This window comes from Ovis canadensis, chromosome 14, assembly GCF_042477335.2.
Source record: "Ovis canadensis isolate MfBH-ARS-UI-01 breed Bighorn chromosome 14, ARS-UI_OviCan_v2, whole genome shotgun sequence".
Classification (NCBI taxonomy): Eukaryota; Metazoa; Chordata; class Mammalia; order Artiodactyla; family Bovidae; genus Ovis; species Ovis canadensis.
Genome location: NC_091258.1, coordinates 57,905,253 through 57,929,122, shown reverse-complemented (window position 1 = coordinate 57,929,122; position 23,870 = coordinate 57,905,253). Strand labels below are relative to the sequence as shown.

At 54.0% G+C, this 23,870-nt stretch overlaps 2 protein-coding genes across 2 annotated transcripts in view; both read right to left on the bottom strand.

Annotated features, from left to right (window-relative positions):
* Window positions 1-23,870, bottom strand: part of GPI (glucose-6-phosphate isomerase) — a 29,394-nt gene that overhangs the window by 3,283 nt on the left and 2,241 nt on the right. The window contains exons 2-12 of the mRNA XM_069550334.1: window positions 23,008-23,098; window positions 22,603-22,671; window positions 21,041-21,160; window positions 15,728-15,811; window positions 15,456-15,602; window positions 14,644-14,715; window positions 14,139-14,183; window positions 12,723-12,776; window positions 1,556-1,616; window positions 1,091-1,134; window positions 825-977 (exon numbers count right to left, since the gene is read on the bottom strand). Coding sequence (XP_069406435.1) covers window positions 825-977; window positions 1,091-1,134; window positions 1,556-1,616; window positions 12,723-12,776; window positions 14,139-14,183; window positions 14,644-14,715; window positions 15,456-15,602; window positions 15,728-15,811; window positions 21,041-21,160; window positions 22,603-22,671; window positions 23,008-23,098 — 940 coding nt within the window. The remainder of the gene's footprint in view (window positions 1-824; window positions 978-1,090; window positions 1,135-1,555; window positions 1,617-12,722; window positions 12,777-14,138; window positions 14,184-14,643; window positions 14,716-15,455; window positions 15,603-15,727; window positions 15,812-21,040; window positions 21,161-22,602; window positions 22,672-23,007; window positions 23,099-23,870) is intronic.
* On the bottom strand, window positions 1,907-11,389 carry LOC138418500 (uncharacterized). Its single transcript, XM_069549919.1, has 3 exons — window positions 11,371-11,389; window positions 2,240-3,029; window positions 1,907-2,191 (listed from the first exon to the last, which is right to left on the bottom strand). The coding sequence occupies exons 1-3, from the start codon at window positions 11,387-11,389 to the stop codon at window positions 1,993-1,995; spliced, it is 1,008 nt and encodes a 335-aa protein (XP_069406020.1). The 3' UTR covers window positions 1,907-1,992.

Sequence of the window (23,870 nt, the reverse complement as noted above, 5' to 3'; positions counted from 1 at the left end):
GAACAGGGCCAGAAACCCAGCCCTCGATCTGCAAGTCCTGCTCTTCACACACCATCCCCAAAACCTGCCTGGGGTGTACCAGGTATGCCTGCCCTGCCCCATAAGATATCCACAGGCATGATCCTTTTACGTCCTCACCTGGGAGGGCAGAGGTCACAAGCTTTTTGCCTTTGACCCATGACCAAGAGAAGGTAGGAATGGAGGTCCAGGGAGGACCCATGACCAGGGGAAGGCAGGTATGGCAGTACAGGGAAGACCTTCCTAAGAGCAGAAACTGGTCACAAAATCTTTAAGTGATTTCTTAAGGAAGGCTGGGGTCCAGGCTGTACTGCATTTGAGGGCCATCACCCCAACCAGACTCTGGTCTTGGGGGGCCTCAGCGCCTCCTCCAGTCACAGAATCTGCTGCTTCAAGGGGGCTGTGGAGATTCCAGGGGCAGAGGGCTGTGAGGAGCCCAAAGAGGCACCACAGACTGGGTGTAAACTTGCTTTTCTGGAGGGAGACAAAGGCAGTGCAAACTATGGGGATCCCAGGCTGTGGCCCCAGCCTAACAGGTGATGGCCAAGAAAGAAGTGACCTGGTTGAGGCATATGCTCTGAGCCATGCCAGAGCCTGACCAGCACGACGCCATGCCAGCCAGTCCTGCCCCTCCCATGGTAGCCCAACTTGACTGACATGGATCCTGGTTACGGAGATTCACCATGAGAGGGGAGCACAGGTGGGCCCTGGACACGCCTGAGGCTAACAGGGGGAAAGGCCCTAGGAGGAGAAGTCACCTGGGCTCAGGGGGCCCCTGACCCAAGGCCTGGCTTGGCAGCTGGTACCTGCTGGAAGTAGGCAGCAAAGCGGTGCAGGTACTGGTCATAGGGCAGCATGGCGTGCGTCTCACACCCAAAGCAGTTGATGTACCATATGCCCAGCAGAGCCAGCAGCACGGGGGCGTTCTTCTCCAGGGGCGTCGTGCGGAAGTGCTGGTCCTGCAAGGAGACCAGGGTGGACAGGGGCTGAGCAGTGCTGAGGGGGACAGAGCTGCACCAACCCACAAGTCTCTGGCCGGCGCCTACCGGAGAACTCGGGCCTCAGCACTCACCATCCAGTGAGCCCCTGAGAGCAGCTGCTCGAAGTTATCAAATCCTGCAACACAAAACCAGCGTCACCAGAAATGATCGTGCCCTGTGCTCCAGGCCATGGACACAGCTTCTTCTAGAACCAGGGGAAGGCTGGAGGGGGAGCCAGAAGCAACAGGATCTGGGAGGACGAGGGCCTGTGGAAAGCCTCTCAAATCAGAGTCAGTCCTGAGCTCAAAGGCAGCTGTAACTCTACCTGGCATGGGGAATGAGCCAGACCACAGCTGTGAGGGGCAGGGAGAAAGGCCAACCTGCAAATCCCAAGGGTCACTCGGCCTTTCCCATCTGACTTGGGAGAAAGGGTCCCATCAGGGGCAGAGAGGCCAGCAGCCTGAGGGAACAGGAGGGCATCTGGGGACATGAGCCCCCACGCCTACCTCAGACTGCAGCAGCATCTGAGACAAGAGACAAAAAACACACACACTCACCTACGTGCAGGGCAATGGAGAGTCCGATGGCTGACCACAGCGAGTAGCGACCTCCCACCCACTAGAAGAGACAGGAAAAGGCACTGAGGAGGGGTTGGCACACCCCGCCCCCCCTCCCTCCTGCCAGGGAACTTGTCCCCGGGAGCCATGCTCTTCTACAAGTGCAGCTCCGAGAGCCTGGCCCAACCCACCTCTGAGAAGCAAGATAGCAAGCCAGGTGCTTGCAGCTATTGGGCTGACCAACAGCACTAACTACACATGGACTGACCAGAGCCACAGACTTGACCCAAGACCTTACCGTGGCTGGTCCAGCCTCCCCAGACACCGACAGACCTGGGCCTCATACCTGAACCAGCTCCAGCCTCCTCAGACACCGACAGAGCCGAGTCTTTCACCTGCACGGGTCCAGCCTCCCCAGACACCGACAGACCTGGGCCTCATACCTGCACAGGTCCAGCCTCCTCAGACACTGACAGACCTGGGCCTAATACCTGAACCAGCTCCAGCCTCCTCAGACACCGACAGACCCAGGCCTCATACCTGCACAGGTCCAGCCTCCTCTGACACCGACAGACCCGGGCCTCATACCTGCACAGGTCCAGCCTCCTCACACACCGACAGACCCGGGCCTCATACCTGCACAGATCCAGCCTCTCCAGACACCAACAGACCCGGGCCTCATACCTGCACAGGTCCAGCCTCCTCTGACACCGACAGACCCGGGCCTCATACCTGCACAGGTCCAGCCTCCTCTGACACCGACAGACCCGGGCCTCATACCTGCACAGGTCCAGCCTCCTCACACACCGACAGACCTGGGCCTCATACCTGCACAGGTCCAACCTCACCAGACACCGACAGACCCGGGCCTCATACCTGCACAGGTCCAGCCTCCTCAGACACCGACAGACCCGGGCCTCATACCTGCACAGGTCCAGCCTCCTCAGACACCGACAGACCCGGGCCTCATACCTGCACAGGTCCAGCCTCCTCAGACACCGACAGACCCGGGCCTCATACCTGCACAGGTCCAGCCTCCTCAGACACCGACAGACCTGGGCCTCATACCTGCACAGGTCCAGCCTCCTCAGACACCGACAGACCCGGGCCTCATACCTGCACAGGTCCAGCCTCCTCAGACACCGACAGACCCGGGCCTCATACCTGCACAGGTCCAGCCTCCTCAGACACCGACAGACCCAGGCCTCATACCTGCACAGGTCCAGCCTCCTCAGACACCGACAGACCTGGGCCTCATACCTGCACAGGTCCAGCCTCCTCAGACACTGACAGACCTGGACCTCATACCTGCACAGGTCCAGCCTCCTCAGATGCAACAGACCCAAGGCCTCATACCTGCACAGGTCCAGCCTCCTCAGACACCGACAGACCCAGGGCCTCACAGTTGAGCCAGGTCCGGCCTCCTCAGACACCGACAGACCCAGGGCCTCACAGCTGAGCCAGGTCCGGCCTCCTCAGACACCAGCAGATCCAGTGCCGAGCCCACCTCCTTGGACACTTGACAAATCAGAATCCCACACCTGTGTCTGGTCATGCCTCCTCGGACATCAACAGAACCAGGGACTCATACCTGTGTCCAGCCTCTGTAAACACTAACAGAGCCAGCAGCTTCTACCTGTGCCCATGCTACCCTGAACAACAAAAAACCCAGCACCTCCTACCTGACTGTGGCCCCTGCTCCTCAGACCCAACGCCTCATACCTGGGGCTGGCCTTGCCTCTTCTGACAGGAGATCCAGTGCCTTGTACCTGAGCCCCTCCCCGACTCCCAGGCTGTACTGACAGACACAGCTCCTTCTACCTGCGCCAGCCCTGCTTCCTGGGACACGGACAGGCCCAGTAGCTCATACCTGGGCTTGACTGATCTTCAGCCTCAGCCCAAGGCAGACCGAGACCTACCATCCACACTGTGTTCTCCCATGCCACACTGCAGATTCCACTTTGTACCATCGGAATCCTCAGAGCTCCAATCACATCTTCCTAACAACTATTTATGGAGTACCCATCAAGTTCCTAGCATAGGCAATGCCAACAATCCATGGGGGTGAAAGACATAAATGAAACAACCATGCCAATAAATGTGAAAATGAGAATAAAGTGCTTAGAAGACAGGAATACAATACTGAAACCAATAATAAAAGGACTCTGAAGGTGCTTCAGCCTGGATGTGAAGAATGGGACTTAGTTTCTCCATACTCCCAAGGTTGTCCAAGGCTAGCATCCTTCCAGATGCAAAAGAGAGATGCTAATTAATTATATCCAATGGCTGCCTTGGGGCATTAGGATTTAATTCTCTCCTGAAAGCCCACTGAGAAAGGCTGGGCAGGAAAATGGATAGCACAATGTTGAAGATGAAGGAAGGAGTGATAAACTGGTGGGCAGAAGCTGAGAGGCAAGGATGGAGAACCAAGTCCGTAGGTGAGGGGAGAAGGGAAGCAGGAAACCGCATGAGAGGCCCAGTGGTCATCCAAAGAGTGATGCTACCCTGGATGGGGGTGGTGCGGATGCACAGCACTGATTCAGGAAGTTCATTTAAACAGGATGAACTGGAAGAATGAGAGGATCAAGAGTGAGAGGATCAGACGTTTCTGGCTTGGGTAATAAAGAGGAATATGATGGGGTTCTTCACTTAGAAAGGGTCTGGGTTTGGGGAACCTGACCCAACAGTGTCAGTCCCACAGACCACACTATGCTTGACAGAGGCTCTCAGATCTCACCCAATAGACTCAAACCCAGAAACTGGACTGAACAGACGACCAGGGCTCAGACTGAGATTCCAGGCCGCTGACCTTGGCTCAGGGCAGGGTCTCAGACCTGACTTTTGGGAAGAGCCCAGCAAAGCCTCTGAAACCTCAAGCTGCAGACACAGATCGCTAGACCTCACCTTTACCTGCAGTGAGTTCAAAACACACCTTAAAGATATAGCACCTCAGTCAGTTCTAAGTTCTGAGCCTCACTAGCCTCAGACCTCACCTTCTCCAACCAGGTATAATCCAGTCTCTTTCCATACTTGGTTAGTTCAGACCCTGCCAACCAGACCCCAGTGCAACAGACTACACCCCGGACTGGTTACAGATCCCCTGGCCTCCGCAGCACTGCCCATCACACTGGACCAGGGTGCTAAGGACAGGTGGCTGACGTGGCTCAGCATATTCTGCCTCTCCTACCTGAACCTAAGGGCTCCACAGACCTCCCCAGGCAGACCTAAGTACACATACCTACGATCACTCCGGCTTTCCCTCGATGACAGTCCACACTACCCACTTAAGTGTCCTGATCTATCCTACCACTGAGGGTCCCACCTGTGTCTGAGTCACCTTCTCAGGCCTTACCAATCACACCAATTATGTATTTCTAGGCTAGATCTTGCCCCATTCATTTCATCTAACAAGTCCAGGGATGCCAACTTGTACCTGAACCCTGGGGGCAAAAACCCACCTAAGATCATGTTTATATACTTCTGCCCATGTGACCCTGATCCATGGACTCATTGACAAAGCCAGGCCCACAAAGAAATCCTGGGCAATGATACAGTGGCTTCACCTGTGAGGTTAACTCTGCCTACCTATGTCTGATCCAGTACCTCATACCACAAGGTTATATACCTGTCAGAAACAGGCTCCAGACAGTCCAGCTCATGAACCAGGCTTCGCATACCTGTCTGTGCCTAACTGTGACCTCTTACATCTCAACCAACAGACCCAAGCCACCTCCTTGAGCCCAACTCGACTCCTCACACCTTCCCAAGGAATCTCGCCCAAGAGATCCGATCAGTCCCTGTATCAGTCTCTGCTTAACCTGGGCATCAAAACCTCAGCAGGGAGTCTCAGACCTCATCAGACGCAAACATCTCTGCATATCTGTGCTCAGCAGTCCCCCGCTAAGAGCTGTGGTTCTACCTACTTGTGATTAACCACAGGCCTAACCCCTATGACCTGGGTCAGAATCATGCTCCAAGGATTTCACCTGCAAGACCCAAGCATACATATGTCTGACTCCAAAGTCCTTGCTTGAGAGAGTCACCTCCACCTACTCATGTCCAACCAAGAGCCCCCAGATCACCTATGACCCCAGAGTTCCACCTACCTGCAGAAGACCCCAATGCCTGACTAGAAGTCACTCTACCAATCCAGGCTTAACCCTGGTCCTTCAGCCATCACCAAAAGACCAGGGGTATATACCTCTGCCTGAATCCAGCACCTGAGGGAGTCACATCTACCTATCTGTGTTCGAGCCTGATCCTACCACTGAGGGTCCCACCTGTGTCTGAGTCACCTTCTCAGGCCTTATATATTTCTGAGCTAGACCTTGCCCCACTCATTTCATCTAACAAGTCCAGGGATGCCAACTTGTACCTGAACCCTGGGGGCAAAAACCCACCTAAGATCATGTTTATATACCTCTACCCATGTGACCTTGATCCTTAGGCCTTCTCAAGACTACACTTGGCAGACCAGCTTTGCCTTCCTGCCTCTGACCTGGGCTCCTCAGAACATACTTGCTGGGCCAGCTCTGCCTACCTGTGCATGACCCTGGATCCTCCAATCATACCTAGGGGACCAGCTCTGCCTACCTGTACACGACCCTGGCTTCATGTGCAGTACCTCATGGACTATCTCTGCCTACCTGTACATAACCCTGGACCTTCAGACCATACCTGACAGACTTTACCCACCTGTATATGACCCTGGCTCCTCGTGCTGTGCCCTGTGAACCAGTTCTGCTTACCTGGGTTTAACTCTTGAGTCCTCAGGTCATACCGACAACAATTCTGCCTACCTGAATGTGACCCTGTCTCCTCAGACCTTACTTAGTAGACCACCTCAGCCTACACAAACATCACCCTGGATCCAGTCTATACCTGGCAGATGAGCCTTGCCTACCTATACTTGATCCTGGGTCCTCAGATTGCACTTGGTAGACTAGTTCGGCTTACCTGTACTTGACCCTGGTTCATCAGACCACGTCTTATGGACCAGCTCTGCCTACCTGTACATAACCCTGAGTCCGCACCTAGTGGGCCACCTCTACCTACCTGTACTTGACCCTGGCTCCTTTTGCCATACCTACCAAACCAGATTTGCCTACCTGCCTCTGACCCAGGCTCCTCAGAACACACTTGCTGGGCCAGCGCTGCCTACCTGTACAAGACCCTGGATTGTCAGACCATATCTAGGGCACCAGGATGTACGTGACCCTGGATTCATGTGCTGTATCTAACGGACCAGTCCTGCCTACCTGGATACAACCTGGACCTTCAGATCATCCCTGACAGCCCAGCGCTGCCTACCTGTGCTTGACCCTGGCTCCTCAGACCGTACATTATGAACCAGTCCCACCCACCTGGACACGACCCTGGCTCCTTGTGATACCAAGTGGACCAGCTCTGCTTACCTGGGCTTAACCCCGGATCGTCAGACCACACCTAGCAGACGAGTCCTACCCACCTGACCATGACCCTGGCTCCTCAGACCACATCTTATGGACCAGCTTTGCCTACCTGTATGTGACCCTGGGTTCCGAGGCTGTACCAAGCGGGCCGGCTCTATCTACCTGTACTTGACCCTGGCTCCTTGTGCAAACCAGCTCAGCTTACCTGCAGGTGACTCTGTCTCCTCAGATCTTACCTAGTGGATTAGCTCTGCCTACCTGTGCTTGATTCTGGGTCCTCAGACCATACCCAGCGCCACCGCTCTGCCTACCTGTACATGACACCAGCTTCCTACGCTGCACCTAGCAGACCAGCTTTGCCTACCTGCCTCTGACCCAGGCTCCTCAGACCGCATCTAACCAGACACCTCTGCCTACCTGTACACAACCATACCTGACAGACCAGTTCCGCCTACCTGTACAAGATCCTGAGTCCTTGTGCTGTACCTAGTGGACCAGCTCTGCTTACCTGTGCCCTTGACCCTGGCTCCTTATGACACACCGTGTGGGCCAACTCTGCCTGCCTCTGCTTGAGTCCTCAGACCATATCTAGCAGACAGTTCTGCCTACCTGCACATGACCCTGGATCCTTAGACTGTACTTGGCGGACCAGCTCTGCTTACCTGTACACAACTCTGGACTCTCAGACCATACCTGACAGACCAACTCTGCCTACCTGCGCTTTAGCCTGGATCCTCAGACCATACCAAACAGCCCAGGCTCCGCCTACCTGTATGTCCCTGGTTCCTCAGGCTGCACCGTGTGGGCCGCCTCTATCACCTGTTCTCATCCCGGGCTCCTTGCGCTGCACCTGTGCTCACTCTTACCTGTGCTTGGCTCTTGATGCTTGGACTATACTTAGCAGACGAGTTCTACCTACCTCTGCGTGGCCCTGGATCACTTGACTATACCTAACCATACCCTACCTGCCTACTTGTTCACGGCCCTGGACCTTCAGACCATACCTAGACCACGTCTACCTACCTGTTCTTGACCCTGACTCCTTGTGCAAGCCAGCTCTGCTTACCTGTGCACGACTCGATCTCCTCAGACCTTCCGCCTATCTGTGCTTGATTCCAGGTCCTGAGACCATACCCAGTGGAACAGTTCTGCCTACCTGTACATGACCCTGGCTTCTTACAGTGTACCTAGCACAGGCTTTCCCTACCTGTGCTTGACTTTGGTCCCCAAACCATACTGAGCAGATAGCTCTGCCTACCTGCACAGGACCCTGGGTCCTCAAACGATACCTACCCAGCCAGCTCTGCCTACCTGCACATGACCCTGGATCCTCAGACCATACATTACGGACCAGCTCTGCCTACCTGTAGTTGATCCTGGGTCCTCAGATCATACCCAATGAACCAGCTCTGCCCACCTGTACATGACCCTGGCTCCTTGTACTGTACCTAGCAGACCAGCTCTACCTACCTGTGCCCCACTCTGAGTCCTCAGACCATACCCAACAGAACAGTTCTGCCTACCTGTACATTCCCCTGGATCTTCAGTCCATATCAGGCAGACTCCCTTGGCCTACCTGTATATGACCCAGAGCCTCAGGCCATGCCCAGCAGACCAATTCTGGCTACTTGTTAATGACTCTGGCACCTCACACACTGTACCTAGTGGACCAGCTCTGCTTACCTGTGCTTGACTCTGGTTCTTCCTGACGTGTGACCAGTCAGTTCTACCGACCTGAGACTGACCCTGGTTCCTGAGCCCGCAGCTGGACGACCTTGCCTCTACCTACCTGTGCATGACCTTGTGTCTTTCAACTGCACATGGTGAGCCACCTCTGGCTACCTGTGCTTGATCCTGGCTCCCGAGGCTGCTCCTGACAGGCTAGCTCTGCCCCAGTTCAGCTCGCCAGAGGTCATCTAAGACATTTGGTTCTTTCCTGGACTTCCCTGTGACTTTTGAGATTTCACTGGACAGACCCAGTTTCCTGAACTTGTTCCACAGACTTTACCCGACAAACTCTATTCTACTCACCTGTGCTTAACTCACCCTGTGAGACCCAAGAATAAAACCTGTCCCCTATGCAGACTCCATAGATCTTACCTGAGAAACTCAATTCCACATACCTGCATCTGGGCACAACTCATCATCATAAGACATCTGCCAAACAGCAGTTCTATCTACCTATCTTGACCTTAACTGGGAGATCCAGCTCTATTCATCTGGGCCCAATCCCAGCTCCTGAGATCTCACCTGAGACCCTCCCTCTATCCAACTGTCTTCACTTTATATTCTCAGAGATCATCTAAGAAATCCAGTTCTTTCTAGATAAGCCTAACTCCGGCTCCTGAGGCCTCACTTGACAGATCTACCTACTTGTTCCTGACCTCAACTATGGGACAGAATTTAATTAACCCAAACGTGGCTTTTCAGCCTACTTCCAGCTTGCCTCTGGCTTACAGACTTAACCTGAAAAACTCAGTTCTATCTACCTGCACTGAACCTCAGCTCCTCAGATTCAGAGTACAAACCAGGGACTAACCTCAACAACTCAGACCTCACCTGTTCGGGAACCAGGAGTACAAACCTGTCTTTCGCCTCAACTCCTCCAACCTTACCTGACATACCTGCTCTGCACACCTGAGACAGACAAAATTCCTGAACCTTCCAGATGGACGGATGCAGTGCTCCATCTCTTTGCCCGACTCCAGCTTTTCAATCTTTTCCCAGGGGCCCCTGGGCCACTGCCCTGAGCATCACCAGAACTGCTCAGACAACAACTGAGGACACAGTTCTGACTTGGGGCCAATCGTGGATCTCTAAGCCCACTTGTCAGACTCAGCTCTGTCTCTATCTTTGGCTCCAGTGTCCTTATCTGACCAATCCGCTTCTGCCCAGATGTTGTCTAATCTCAGTTCCTCAGGTTTCCCCAAGACACCGAGTTATACACACCTCATCTGATTCCAGCTTCTGAGACCTCAAACAGATGTAGCTTTACAGATGACCCCTAGCAGACCCCGCTGTACAAACCTAACCTGAACAGACTTTTCCCAGAGACCTGACAGATTCCTGGCTGCTTGCCGTGGCCTGAGGGAAACCTGGTGAGAGCCCACTGGTGCCAAACAGGGTCTGAGTGGTCTGTGCCTCTGGCACTTCTAGAGACCTTTGTCTACCATTAGCCTCTCACACCTGGAGAAGGCGATGGCATCCCACTCCAGTACTCTTGCCTGGAAAATCCCATGGACGGAGGAGCTTGGTAGGCTGTAGTCCATGGGGTCGCAAAGAGTCGGACACGACTGAGCAACCTCACTTTCACGCATTGGAGAAGGAAATGGCAACCCACTCCAGTGTTCTTGCCTGGAGAATCCCAGGGACAGTGGAGCCTGGTGGGCTGCCGTCTATGGGGTCGCACAGAGGCAGACACGACTGAAGCGACTTAGCAGCAGCAGCAGCAGCCTCTCACACCACATCTCAGTGATGCAGCTCCTCAGCAGTTCAGCTGTCTTCACCTGCCCCGACTCCCCAGTCCTTACCTTTGATAACCAGGTACATTCCTGTCACTCCCTCATCCGGGCACCTCAAACCCTACCCCAGCCAGACCCCAGTGCCACTGACACGTCCTGGGCTGGTCATGGGACCCCAGGGGGCTCGACAACACCCTGAGCTCTGCCTATCTCACTGGGTCAGGATGCTGAGAACACGGAGGCTGACCTGGCTCAGGGGACTTTTCCATGTTTGTCTCATCTGAATTCTAACAGCCTCGCTTGAGTGATCAGCCATCCAGTACCTGAGGCTCACTCTTCAGAGCCAGTCAGAGAGATCCCACTGTATACACCCATCCTGAACTCACAGATCCAGGTCTAAGTACCTGTGCGTAATTTTGGCTCCTCAGACACCACTCGACAGAATATGCATCTGAATTCTTCCAGAATCTCCCCTGTACCTTTACCCACCCTGGGGCTGCCTCTTCAGACATCACCTGCACCTGTTCTGGCTCCTCTTCAGACATCAACAGCCAAAATGAGCTCCCCAATATATGCTGACTCTGGCTGAGCCCTGACAGACCCCCCAGTTTACCACCTCACCTCTGCCTAAGCCCGACACACAAGGATGCCCCATGGACCCTGGACCGTGGCTGCATCCCCTGGACAGAGATGAGCAGGCCTCACCACTTACACAGGCCTACGCCTGACTGGACTCTTCTGATCTTACCTCGCAGCCAGCACAATATCGCTGTATCTATTCTGATGATTCTTTCTCAAATGAGAGACCCTAGGTCCAGAAACTTCACCTGTTCCTGGCTCCTCAGATGTCACCTTCTCAATGCAGCAATATACAAGCAGGTCCCTCCAGGTATGCCTGGCCCAGAGGCCTCCACTGTGCCCACTCCAGGCACTTGGACCTCACTAGCCAGTCCCAGCTCCATGTTCGTGTTCCTAGGCCTTACCTGGGAGACCCAGGTCTCTGTTTAAGCCACACTTCAACTCATTTCTTCAGACTGGGTGGTTACAGGCAGTGAAAACCCAGGCTGGGACACAGCCCCGCTCTGCCGGGCTCCTTGGCTCACGGGAGCCCCCGCACGGCCCTGACCACCACCTGCTCAAGCTCGAGATCCCGGGGAGGAGGATGGCGCCCCTTCCTGTATCAGGCATACATGTAGGAGGATGGCGCCCCTTCCTGTATCAGGCATGCATGCATTTGTTAGCAGCTGCACAGTCTCTCTCGACCGGGGCTCCTCATCTGAGCCATGCGATGCAGACAAGGATCTGAGTGACTCTTCTCAATTCTTCCAAGGATGGTACATAACTAGTCCCATTCTGGAAAGAAGTTAACTCATTACACACAAGAGACGCCTTACGGCACGAAGGCTAAATTCTCTCCCAGACTCCAAGGCCTTTACAGCTTTCAAAGGAGGTTACATCTTCAGATGCTGCCACTCAGCCAGCAGAGAGCTTACGGTATAAAGGCTTGGAATCAGCCCCAAGGGGAAATCCCTCGATTCGAGGCTGCTCTTAGGTACACCTGCCAAGGTCATGTGTTAGAGCCACACCCACTGCACCCACGCCACTCGCTGCACTGCATCCCTGCACCCCTGCATCCCTGCATCCCAAGCCTGCCTGCATTCTGCAGCCAGAGCCTTTCCTACACCACGGCTGGACTCAGGCCAGCCACAGGGACAACTCCGGTTCGCTGCTTGGCACCCACGGTGGCTTCAGCAGAGATGAGCCTGTGGGACCACCGTGGCTAGACTGGCCCACAGCTCTGCCCCTCAGCAGTGTTGGCTCTGCAAGCTGCCCAGCCGGGCCCCACCCGGCCCCAGGCCTGGCACCTCCTCTCTGCCACCTCCAGCTGCCCCTGCAGCTCCTTTCCAGGCCTGCCCAGTCACACTCCTGCCTTGCCCTGCCCCTTGGCCTTTACAGATTGCGGCTGTGGTTCAGAGAAAGGTCATTACTGAGAATAACTCACAACCTCAGCTCTCCGAGGGGGATGGGGGTGGCTCTGGTTACCCCACTGTGGGTGCTACTGCAGGCACCCAGGGGGGTGTCACCCTGGCCCTGAAAGCCCCCCTCGGTGGGAGGGGGGCCATATCCTGACTGAGCGAAGCTGCTCCTGCTCCCTGAGGACCTCCTGGCCTGTCCCAAAGCCAGGCATACAGCAGGTGCTCAATAAACATTGACCTGACTCCAGGGGCCCCTCATCTGTGGCTTGACTTAGTAAAGGACATAATTCACCCACCACAGGCAAGTGCCATTACTTACATCCCAGAACTCGAACATGTTTTGAGGATCAATTCCAAACTCCTTCACTTTGGCCTACAAAGGGGCAGAGGAAAAGAGAAGGAAGAAGCCGGGATTAGCTGCACAAGAACCTGCAGGCATGAGGAGTCATGCTGTCCAAGCTTCAGGAGCAACACACCTTCCACAGAGCCCTCACTGGGGCGGGGCTGGAGCCGCCTGTGAGCCCAGGGCAGCACCAGGAGACGCCCACCCCAGAGTCAGATGTCCGGCCAGCTCACACCCAGCACATCGGTGGCCTGGTACTGGCCAAGCCCTCCTGCTGAAGGGGAGCTGCACACTCACTGCAAGGACCTCCCTCACACTGCTCTGCAAGAGCCACCGCCCAGACCCAACCCCCGGGATATCTGGGAAACCGGGCCCCAGGCTGGACCCCGAGCACAGGCAGGGGCCACCTCCCAGGCCAGGGAACAGACAACCTGGACACCTGCCCAGCCCTTCTGATGCTGGGAAGGTGACTGAGCCCCAGAAAGCCTTCAGGAGATGACCAATCTTATTCTGTCCTCTACACAGACAGCGTCAGCAGCCCCCTCCCTAGACCCCACAGAAGACGCCCTACTGACCAGCTCTACCTGCAGGAGGCGGACAGCTGTGCTGTGGCTGGCCAGCCCTAAGATGTCCTTCTGTCTCCTCTCACAGGCAGGTCAGCACTGGAGGCATGGGTGGGGGTGGCATGGAAGGAGTAGGGGTCCAGACAACCTGGCGTGCTTCCAGCTCAGACCGCCCAACACAAGGCCCACCACACAGCCAGTGTCCAACCAGGTTTGCCTTCCTTTTGATTCCCGGAGCAAAGCCCCAACTCCCACAGGCCTGCCCCCAACCCTACCTTGTGCAACCTGGGGCCAGGAGGAGCTGGCACATGGGTAACCACGTTCTAATCTTTACATCACTGACTCATACAATCACTGGGCAAACTCACATCCCTTCACTGGGCTTAACTAACATCCTTATGTGAGAAATAAGCCTGGCACGCTGCAGTCCATGGGGTCGCAAGAGCTGGACATGACTTGGCGACTGAACAACCACTCCCCACCTGTACCTGGCACATTTTGTCTGGGGGGAGGCCAGTGGCAGAGGCCAAGGGAGGTCACACGTGTGGAATGCTGTGATTATCAGTCAGGTTCCAGGAAACGGGTGGGGTTAATGTGATCCCACTGACTGCAAGCCCCTCATGGAGCAGCAGCAGTTCGTCTGCCTTGCAGAAGTGGCAAGTATGGCTTGCAACTCACATCCCCCATAGGCAAGCAATCTGTCTTGGCTGAGCCAAGATCCCTGATGCTGTCAACACATGTCAGCTCATTTACGTGGAAAGGCTATGACCCTGACCTGGCTGGGGCCCCAACCCAGGGTGGTGGCACAAGAACCCCTGTGGGTACTTACAGTGTTGGTAGACAGGGCCACAAAGTGTTTCGCGACTGCAGAAGGCTGCAAGAGATAAGCCAAGTTAGACCATACTCACCCTGGGGACCGCCCCCAGGGACAGTGACCCAGGGCCTTTGGAGAAACCCAGGCCCTGGGTGGGGCCCACCGCCCCCAGTCCTGAGTTCTGAGGCTGCTGGAGGAGGCCCAAATCAAGGCAGAATAGGCAGAAGGGTCAGAGGCTGGCTGGCCCATCCTACCTCACGGGCACACGAGGCCCAGGGTGCTTCCCCTGTAAACTTGGCAGGGCCAGGGGCAGAGAGGCTCCGCAGGGCCAGTAGCCTTAAGGAAAGGGCCCTCAGCAGTTAGAGCAGGGTCTGTACCTTGGGCTTGTCTGGGCTGGCAAAGCCAAGTATCTTAACCAGAAGGGCTGCCTCCTGCTGCCAACTTCAGGGGAAACAGGGCTACAGGGCTGGGCAGACCCACTCTGTCCTTCCCAGCCTGCCCACTGCCCATGAGCACTCACGTCCCTGGCCGACAGGAGAAACCACTCCTTCGCCGTCTCTGCGTTCGTGATGGTCTCCTGGGTGGTGAAGGTCTGCAGGCAGAGAGTACAGCAGTTGGTCCCCAGCTGATACGGCCCTGAGCCAGAGCTCAGCAGCGGAGGCCACGTGGATGCCCAGTTATACATGGAGTAGTGAGTGCGGGTCAGTGAGTTGCTCCGCATCACCTCCACCCACATGTCCTCAAAGCCCCGACTGGTGTGTGTCTGGGGCAGAGGCCTGGAAGCACCAGGGTCATTCTGTGATTCCAGAACTTCACAGAGGAACCACAGGTCAAAGGTTAGAATGTCAGCCAGGAGAGCTGCTGTGGCCTGGGGCTCCTTCAGCCCAGACTTGGCTGTATCTCAAAACCCAGATGGAATTATTCTTAATATTTAACGTGTATGGATATGAGTAAACAGGGTATAAATGACAAAAAAGCAAATGCTTACGTTATCTGGGCCTGGCTCTGGGATAAGAAAGGAGCAGACATTAGGGACAAATCTCTGAGAGACACAGGAATGGTCCTGGGCTGAGCAGAGATTCAGCCAAGTGAGTGGGTGTGGCCTCAGACAGAGGCACACGTGGACCAGTGTGGGCTTTCACTGGGTGAACTGATGGCCACCAGATAAGGAACGGTCTGAGGGCAGCTGTGCCCACCCGAGCCACAGAGCACAGCTCATTCAGGCAGGAGGGTCCAGTGTGCAGGGCAGCGGCAAAGCACCCATTTCCCCCCAGCCCTCTCCCACCCCAGCACACACAGGGCTGGGAGACAGGTCGGGGCTGAAGCCCGTACCTTGGAGGCAATGATAAAGAGAGAGGACTCGGGGTTCAGGGAGGCCAGCGTTTTGGCAATGTGAGTCCCGTCAATGTTGGAGACAAACCAGACCCGGGGACCTTCTGAAGAGTAGGGCTTGAGGGCTTCAGTCACCATGAGGGGTCCCTGTGGGGAGATGGAGGATCAGAAAACAAGATTCCACAAGGGGTGAGAACAGCCAGGTCCCATCTCTGGGGAAACCAAGGCCGGATAGGACCCCCTCCTCTATCCCAAGGCAGCCCTCTCCTTACCAGGTCAGAGCCGCCAATGCCGATGTTGATGACGTCCGTGATGGCCTTGCCCGAGTACCCTTTCCACTCACCGCTCCTGACACGCTGGCACAGAGCAGGGAGATGCCATCAGCCCAAACCCCCAAGTATAAACCGCTGTTCAAAAGCATCATTACTTCTGTATCCTTACACCTTAGTTCCAACTTCCAGGCCCTCAGAGAGGCCTACGGAGACCACAGTGTCAGATTCCTGCCACACTCAGGCAGGGACTAGACTCTCATCATCAACTAGACCCTCGTCCATCATGAGTAAGGGTAGGAGGGAGGGGTGATACTCCCATCTCATAACCAGCAACATTATCAGAATTTGCAAAAGAAGAATGAACTTCCAGCAGAACCTAACATGACAGAGGCCAAGAGATGTGAAATGCCAACTACTGTGGCCAGTCTGTGCCAGGGACAGAACGACAGACATGCAGCCAGCCTCCACGTGCTCCTACAGAGTCCTGCCTCCTCAACCACACACTCTAGAGGCGTGGGTGCAGAGTGAGCCCTACAGAGGTGTGGGTGTAGGGAGCCCCCCGTGCTGTATAGGGCTGTGAACGTGAAAAGTGAAAATGAAGTTGCTCAGTCGTGTCTGACTCTGCAACCTCATGGACTGTAGCCTACCAGGTTCCACCGTCCATGGGATTTTCCAGGCAAGAGTACCGGAGTGGGGTGCCATTGCTTTCTCCAGTATAGGGCTGTGAACCCACCCGACTACTGCAGAAGTGATGGAGCAGGACTTCGGAAGCCAGGTTATGAGAGACCATGCAGCTTCTGCCTCGCTCTCTTAGATCACTCACTTTGGGGAAACCATGTACATTTTAAGAAGACTCGGTTGTGTGAAGAAGCCATTGTGGTGAGGAACAGTGGCCTTCTTCCAACAGCCAGTGCTGACTCACCACCCACGAGTAGGAACCACCTTGGAAGAGAATCCTCCAGAACCCTTCAGATACAGCCCTGGCCAACACCTTGAGTACAACCCTCAAGAGAGACCCCCCCACCCACCCCGCAAACCAAGACCAACCAGTTAAGCTTGAGTCTCTGACTCACAGACACTGCGTATGTGTGCGTGCGTGCTAAGTTACTTCAGTCATGTGAGACTCTGCAACGCTATGGACTGTAGCCCACCAGGCTCCTCTGCCCATGGGATCCTCTAGGCAAGAATACTGGAATGGGTTGCTGTGCCCTCCTCCAGGGTATCTTCCCAACCTAGAGATCCAACCCATGGCTCTTACCTCTCCTACCCTGGCAGGTGGGTTCTTTACCACCAGCGCCACCTGGGAAGCCTCCATAGAAACTTCGAGATGGTAAATATTTACTGCTATTTTAAATCAAGTTTTGGTGCAATCTGTTATATGATAAATAACTAGTGCAGATTTTGGCACTAGAAGTAGGGTATTACCATAAAAGAAATTTAGAAATATGGGTAAAAGCTAAAAGAGCCCTCAGGAGAGTTAATAAAAGCCTGGAAGAGACTGTTAGCAGAGGTTTAAAGGTCCTTGAGGGGGTTGCTGATGTAGATTTAAAGAAATAGGAGGAAAACATTATTGGGAATTGCAAGAAAGAAAATCCTTGTTATATAGTGAAAGAAAATTTAATAACACTGTTGCCTGCATTAATCGGGGGAGGGTGAAGTAGGGCTTCCCTGGTAGTCCAGTAGTTAAGAATCTGCCTGCCAATGCAGGGGACACTGGGTTCAGTCCTTGGTCAGGGAGGATTCCACACCCCGCGAGGTAACTAAGCCTGTGTGCCACAACTACTAAGCCCAAGCACCTAGAGCCCGTGCTCCACAACAAGACAGCCTCCCCCACTGCAACCAGAGAAAACTCTGCAGCCAAAAACCCACATCCATCTTTAATTTCGGAAGCAATTACTGCCCGGAGAGGCTGGGAATTTTCAAATCCTACAGTTCCTGGCTTCTTTTTGTTTAAATGTTCTATATTAAGTTTATTTCTCTCTGCTTGCATTTTACTGTAAGCAGTAAGAAGACAGGCAATTTGTAACAGCCTGAAAACTCTGTAGCTATGTCATCCAAATCATAATAGATACATCTTTTACTTTCCCTGTTTAAAAAATTTATTTATTTATTTTTGGCTGCTGCTGCTGCTCCTGCTAAGTCTCTTCAGTTGTGTCCAACTTTGTGCAACCCCATAGATGGCAGCCCACCAGGCTCCCCCATCCCTGGGATTCTCCAGGCAAGAACACTGGAGTGGGTTTCCATTTCCTTCTCCAATGCATGGAAGTGAAAAGTCAAAGTGAAGTCGTTCAGTCGTGTCCGACTCTTGCCATCCCCATGGACTGCAGCCTACCAGGCTCCTCCACCCATAGGATTTTCCAGGCAAGAGTACTGCAGCGGGTTTCTTGCCAAGATCATTGGAGTAATTTCAGATGCCATTTTCTCCTCCAGGGGATCTTCCTGACCCAGGATCGAACCCATGTCTTCTGCACTGGCAGATGGATTCTTTACCACTGAGCCAACAGGGAAGCCCATACCTTACTTCGTGCATTTCAATCTTACTTTCATACTTTCTTCCCAAAGCAGCTGCTTTCCATACATCCATGCTGGGATGAAATGGAGCTTAAAGCTCCATGCTGAATGTATAATCATCAAGGAACAACTACATGGTATGTCTAAGTAAACTACAGATACTTTTCAAGAATGCTTTTGGAGACAAGAACACTGATCAAAAGCCCCTAGGAGTATAAAACTATACTAACAAGCTTACGAAATAACAGCGTGGAGTTATTTTCTTTCACTCATAGAACTTTCATGGTCTTTTTCCTTTCAAACTTTTTCTTTATTATAGTGAAACAATGTCAGATTTCAGAAGGGAACAGAAATACTTATGGACCTGCTAATATCTATACTTTTTTTTAAGCTATCTGTAAAAGATACTACTGTATTCACCTTTCAGAGGTTTCTAAAAAGTATGGAAGCCGCCAGAGTGTAACCATGCAAATATTCAATATAATGAGGACACTCAAATAGCCTGTGGAGAGGTTCACAAGGTGAGGAACTAAAGCCTCCCAGAAGTCAGCACTAACTGCTGGTGAAACATCTTGGGAGAAGATCTTCCAGCCCCCATCAAGCCCTCAGATGAATGTGACCTTGGGCCAACACCTTGACTAAATCTTATAAGACCAGAGCCAGAACCAATCAACCGAAATGTTGACTGTTGTTTTCAGCTGCTAAATTCTTGAGTAATCTGTTACATACTGATAGGAAACTAATACACATGGCTTTCCCAAAACCAGTAAGACCTGGTAACATTTCTTTTAGATAATAATCAACTGCCATGAACACTTTTCCATCAATACAGAAAGAAAAATAAATTACTCAGCTTTTCAACCCTCAATCTCATCATCAGTTTTGTTATAATACAGCATCCGAAAAGGGAAACTTGGTGTATCTTTACTAGAACCACACTTACCCTTTATTTGACCAGATGGTGTCTAACGAAACCCACCAGTTCTGCAACTTCCCTTTTTGACTTCACAATATATCCTGAACAGAAGAGCAGGTCAAAGCAGCTGTAGGTCCCTAATTCCTAATGGTGCCCAGGACTACAGGGTATGAACACACACTGATTTTACTGGTCAGTCCTCTGATAACCAAGGGCAGGCTGTTTTCAGGTTTTGCCGTGACAATCAAGGTCACAGTGAACATTCTCACCCAATCTTGGCGAACTTTTGCGAGCACAGCCCTGGGGAGTGTTTCTCACCAGGGAAATGCTGCTATTCAGCAGCTTTTTTGTACTATAAATACCCATCAGTCTGAGTCAGGTACTCCAGCAGCCAGCTGTAAGGGAGGGTTCTCCTGGAAACAGCTTCCCAGACAACCAGTGCCACACTCTCCACCTGGCATGCCTCTGCACACCAAGGCTGACCAAGCAGAGCACCATGCTTCACACAGAGCACATCAGTTCCTGCACTCACACCTGACAGCTGGAAATACCCTTTGTGGTTGTCGTGCAGTCACTGAATTGTGTCCCACTCTGCGACCCCACAGGCTGCAGCACGCCAGGCTCCTCTGTCCTCCAGCATCTCCTGGGGTTTGCCCAGATTCGCGTCCACTGAGTTGGTGGTGCTATCTAGCCATCTCGTCCTCTGCTGCCTCCTTCTCCTCTTGCCTTCACTATGACCCGTCTGATCTGGGCGGCCCTGCATGGCATGGCTCATAGCTTCACTGAGTTACAAAAGCCTCTTGACCACGACAGGGCTGTGATCCATGAAGGGGGGGGAAATGCCCTCTCCTCCACCCAAAGCCCATCACCAGCACCAACCTCTGTGAAGGGACATTCTGGAATTCAGATTCCAATCAGGATCCCAAGCCTTCCTCACCGCGTGAAGTCCGACTTGGCTGCCTTTGCCTCTAGGATGGATGCCCAGATCGCCTCCCACTATTTCAGTCAGAAGATGGCTCTCACCCAAAGTGACCAGACTTTGACCAGCCACACATGGTGGACACTGCTCTCAGGGAAAAGCTGACCAAAGCTTAGATTATCACTCCCAGAGCACGCATCATCCACACACACAGACATGCACAGGCCCACCCAAACAGTCCAGCCCACAGATATCACCCTTGCACTATAGGCTTAAGGACATCACGAACTCTTGCAGAACCATCCCTGGCATAGACACTGAGGCAACGGCAATATATGTGGGGAACTCTCCAGCAGATCCCTGAGGCAACCCCAGCACCCACAGAGGAGGAGGCGCAGCCACGTGCGTTAATGCTGCAGCAGGGACAAGCTGCATGTGTGTGCACGTGTGTGGGTGTGTGTGCTTCAAAGAGACGACAGACAGGCTAGCGCATGCACAGGAAACTTCGCGAGATTTCACAGTAAATAAAGACTGCCTCTGGAAATCTGGCAGGGGTGTGGTCAAGAAAATCCTAAGTTTTAAATTTTATCGAGTTCTAGACCAGGAAATAAGGATCCATGACTTAAGAAGTTACAAAAAGCAAGTCTCTCCCCGACTGTTCCACCCTCCAGAGGCCTCACTTTGCTTTTCAGATCTCTGACCTGGCCAGATTGTCACCGTGAGCCCACAGCTATTACAGTTCAAGAAGGAGGCTGCTCCACAGCTGCTTATAGTGGTTTCCTCGAGAACAGGGTTAGGGGAATCCGTGCCTTAGCAGAGCCCCCATGGCCAGCAATCACACACACTGCCCCCACCTCAGGTTACTGAGAGCTGGGGTCCTCTCCAAGGAGTGGAAGGGCGGCCCATCGGGACCCTTAGATTCCCAAATACAAGCACACACATGGCTAGTGAGAAGTCCAGCCCATACCTGGCAGAAAGACTTCATCTTCTCCAGGACTCTGTTGACCTCTGGCATCACATCCTTACCATCCACCAAAATGGGTGTGTTTGACCGGTTCCGAAGGGCCACGTGCAGCACAGCCCGATCCTGGGGGCGAGAGTCAGCGTGTGAAGGCCTTCGCCCCAGTGCAGCCACACACCCAGCTGCACCCAATGGACATTCAGGCCCTAAGGTCTGTTAAGCATTTGGACTCATACAGAGAACTCACTGTGTGTTCACGGAAGTAGGGACCACCCCCAGGAACCGGGGGAGGGAGGAAGCAAGGCAAGTGCCCCTTGCTTTATGTGCTGTAGATAGTCACAAGGGGAGAGAGACCAGAATGGGCCTAGGACAGGCCCCGATGACCCCCGGACGTTCAGGGCATAAAAAGTCAAGAAAAGCTGAATGGAGTGAGCGAAGGCAGACTGGCGGCCACACAGGCCAAAGACAAGCAGTAAGTGGCTACAGAGGACCAACGCTCACGATGCCCAATCTCATCTTCCTGGTAAAAAGTTCATGGTGCTTGCTGGCACCTTTTGAAAAGTGTCCTGGCCCCTTGGAAGTGGAGCAAAGCAAGCAAATGAACCTTCCCTCACCAAGTGTTTCATCACACCCACCACCGGAAACCAAAACAGATCCTAAGTCTGTGATAGGCGCCAGGCAGCTGGCCTTATCAAGTGAGAACAGTCCCATCGAGCTTCGGGCAGCAGAGGCCTTGAAAGAAACACACCTGAGACTCTGGAGGGACAGGAAGGGATGATCTTAGGACTCTAGCCCAGGGAGCGGCTCGCTAAGGTAGAGGGCTTCATGCCACACCACCCTCACCCTGTCCAACCTCACTTCTGAGCCTTGTTCTATAGACAATGAAATGATCTCTCCAGGAAGCCCTCCTTGATTGCAGCCTCCCTCAGACTGCCCAGCAGTGAAAGACAGGACGTGTTTGAATCTTGAATCTGCCACTTAGAGAATGACATTAGATAAGTGACTTGATCTCTGAGTTTCAAGTTCCCCGTGTGTAAAAGGAGACTAGTAACATTATGAAGATGAGACTCTGCGTGCTCAGTGATTCTTAAGCCTCCAAGGCTTCCACAGCAATTCAGGAACAGGGTGACCCAGACCTGGCCCTGACATAGCTTCCTGTTGACTCCTCCCACTGAGGAGATTGATTCTGACAGGAGTCTGCTTTTCACTAATAAAACTTGCAGCAAGAACAGGTCAGAGTTAATTTCTCTGACCATGTCTTGAGATGCCCTCTCCCTGCAGGCTTGAGAGCTGCTGTCCCCAGACAGACATAGACACTGGACGTCATCCACGCTCACCAGACCTAGACTGCAGGCTTGGGGAAGACACACCATGGGGTGTGTCTTGGGGTGTGTTGGGCCCTGCAACTTGCTTGAGGAAACAGACCTTCAGGTCCCTCGTTAAGCAAAAGCATTGCCTAAGAGGAGGAGTATGACACAAGGCGATGCTGCTAACAGTCAGACGCACCCCAAAGGGAACCAAGAGGCTGTGGAGGGTGTGCAGAGACTGCTGTCCACTGGCCAGCTCACCTCAGTGAAGTTGATCTTCTCACCGGTAAACATGCGCTCCCGGGCGGCCTCCACACCCCTGGACTTAGCCTGAGAAGAGAAGACACTGAGACCTGGTCCCACCCACGATGGTCAAGAGTCCAAGACCCCAAGCACAAGGCTTGGTGCAGATCCCCAGGGGGACTGATGGATGGCTGCAGCCTGGCGCCCTCCCTCATTGCCTGGGAAGGGTCTGCTCAGACATCCCGGCACTGGGTCCCCTGGGCTGCTGGTGAGAACCCGAGCCAGGGGCAGGGGCACAGAGGCAGTGACTGAGATTCACTAAGAGAAGGAAGTAAAGATGCTCAGGAATCTAGGGGCGCCAGGAGCCCTGCTCGCCTGCTACATCATGGGTCACCGGTCAAGCCCTCCAAAGCAGAACATTACCAGGTCCACCAGCATCTGCATCACAGTCTCCGTCACCAGGTTCTTGGAGTAGTCCACCAGAATATGCCCATGGTTGGTGTTGAGGTTCAAGCTGCAGAAAGACAGCAGAAGCTGCCCACCACACCCCAGACAGCTCCCTGACAAGATGCTTCCAGAAAAAACATCCTCCCCGTGCCAAATCCAAACAAGCCTCAGCTGGCCAGCACAGTGGTGTCCTCTGTCAGCTGCCCGCCCACCCGGCTGACCTGCAGCAGGCGCAGCACAGCACAAGTTGCAGACACTGGGTGAGGGGCCCTTGCTCCGCTAAAACTGAGCTGGGGGATGGGAAGACAGAGTTGGGAGCGCTGCCACCGCCTTGGCCAGGGAGCGACCATTCTGGCCCAGGGCTCCTTAACCCAACCTACTCAGGGAGTGCCCCGGAGGCCAGGGCTGGCCATCAGGGACCTCGGATCTGGCGCCACAGATCTCCCCTGCCCAATACCTGCACCAATGGGTTCGCCATTCCCAACCCCCAAGATTTCCTCTTTTACCCCTGATCACGGGTCTCCAGATCTAGCCTCCAGGGCAGGAATCACAGCCCCACCTCTCCAGCGTTCCACCGAGGCTCCCCGCAAATCCCACGGGCCTGTCCCACCCTGACCACACCCTGCGGATGGTCCGTTCTAAGCCAGGATCGCATGAAGTGGGGAGCAGCCCTTCCGCGCCTGCTGCGTCAGCGAGGGCCCTTGCTCACAACCGCGGAAGGATGGGCTGCTTCAGCCGGCCGAGACTGGTGGGCGGGTAGGGGAGGGAAGAGAGATATCCCCCTGGAAGGGAAGCGGGGGGTGCGTGCGGAAAGGGACTCCTCCAGACGAAGCTGCCGG

Coding starts and splice junctions, on each gene's coding strand:
- LOC138418500 (XM_069549919.1), bottom strand. Junction 2,192..2,239: donor AGGAGGCTGGACCTGTGCAG/GTATGAGGCCCG, acceptor GGATCTGTGCAG/GTATGAGGCCCGGGTCTGTC.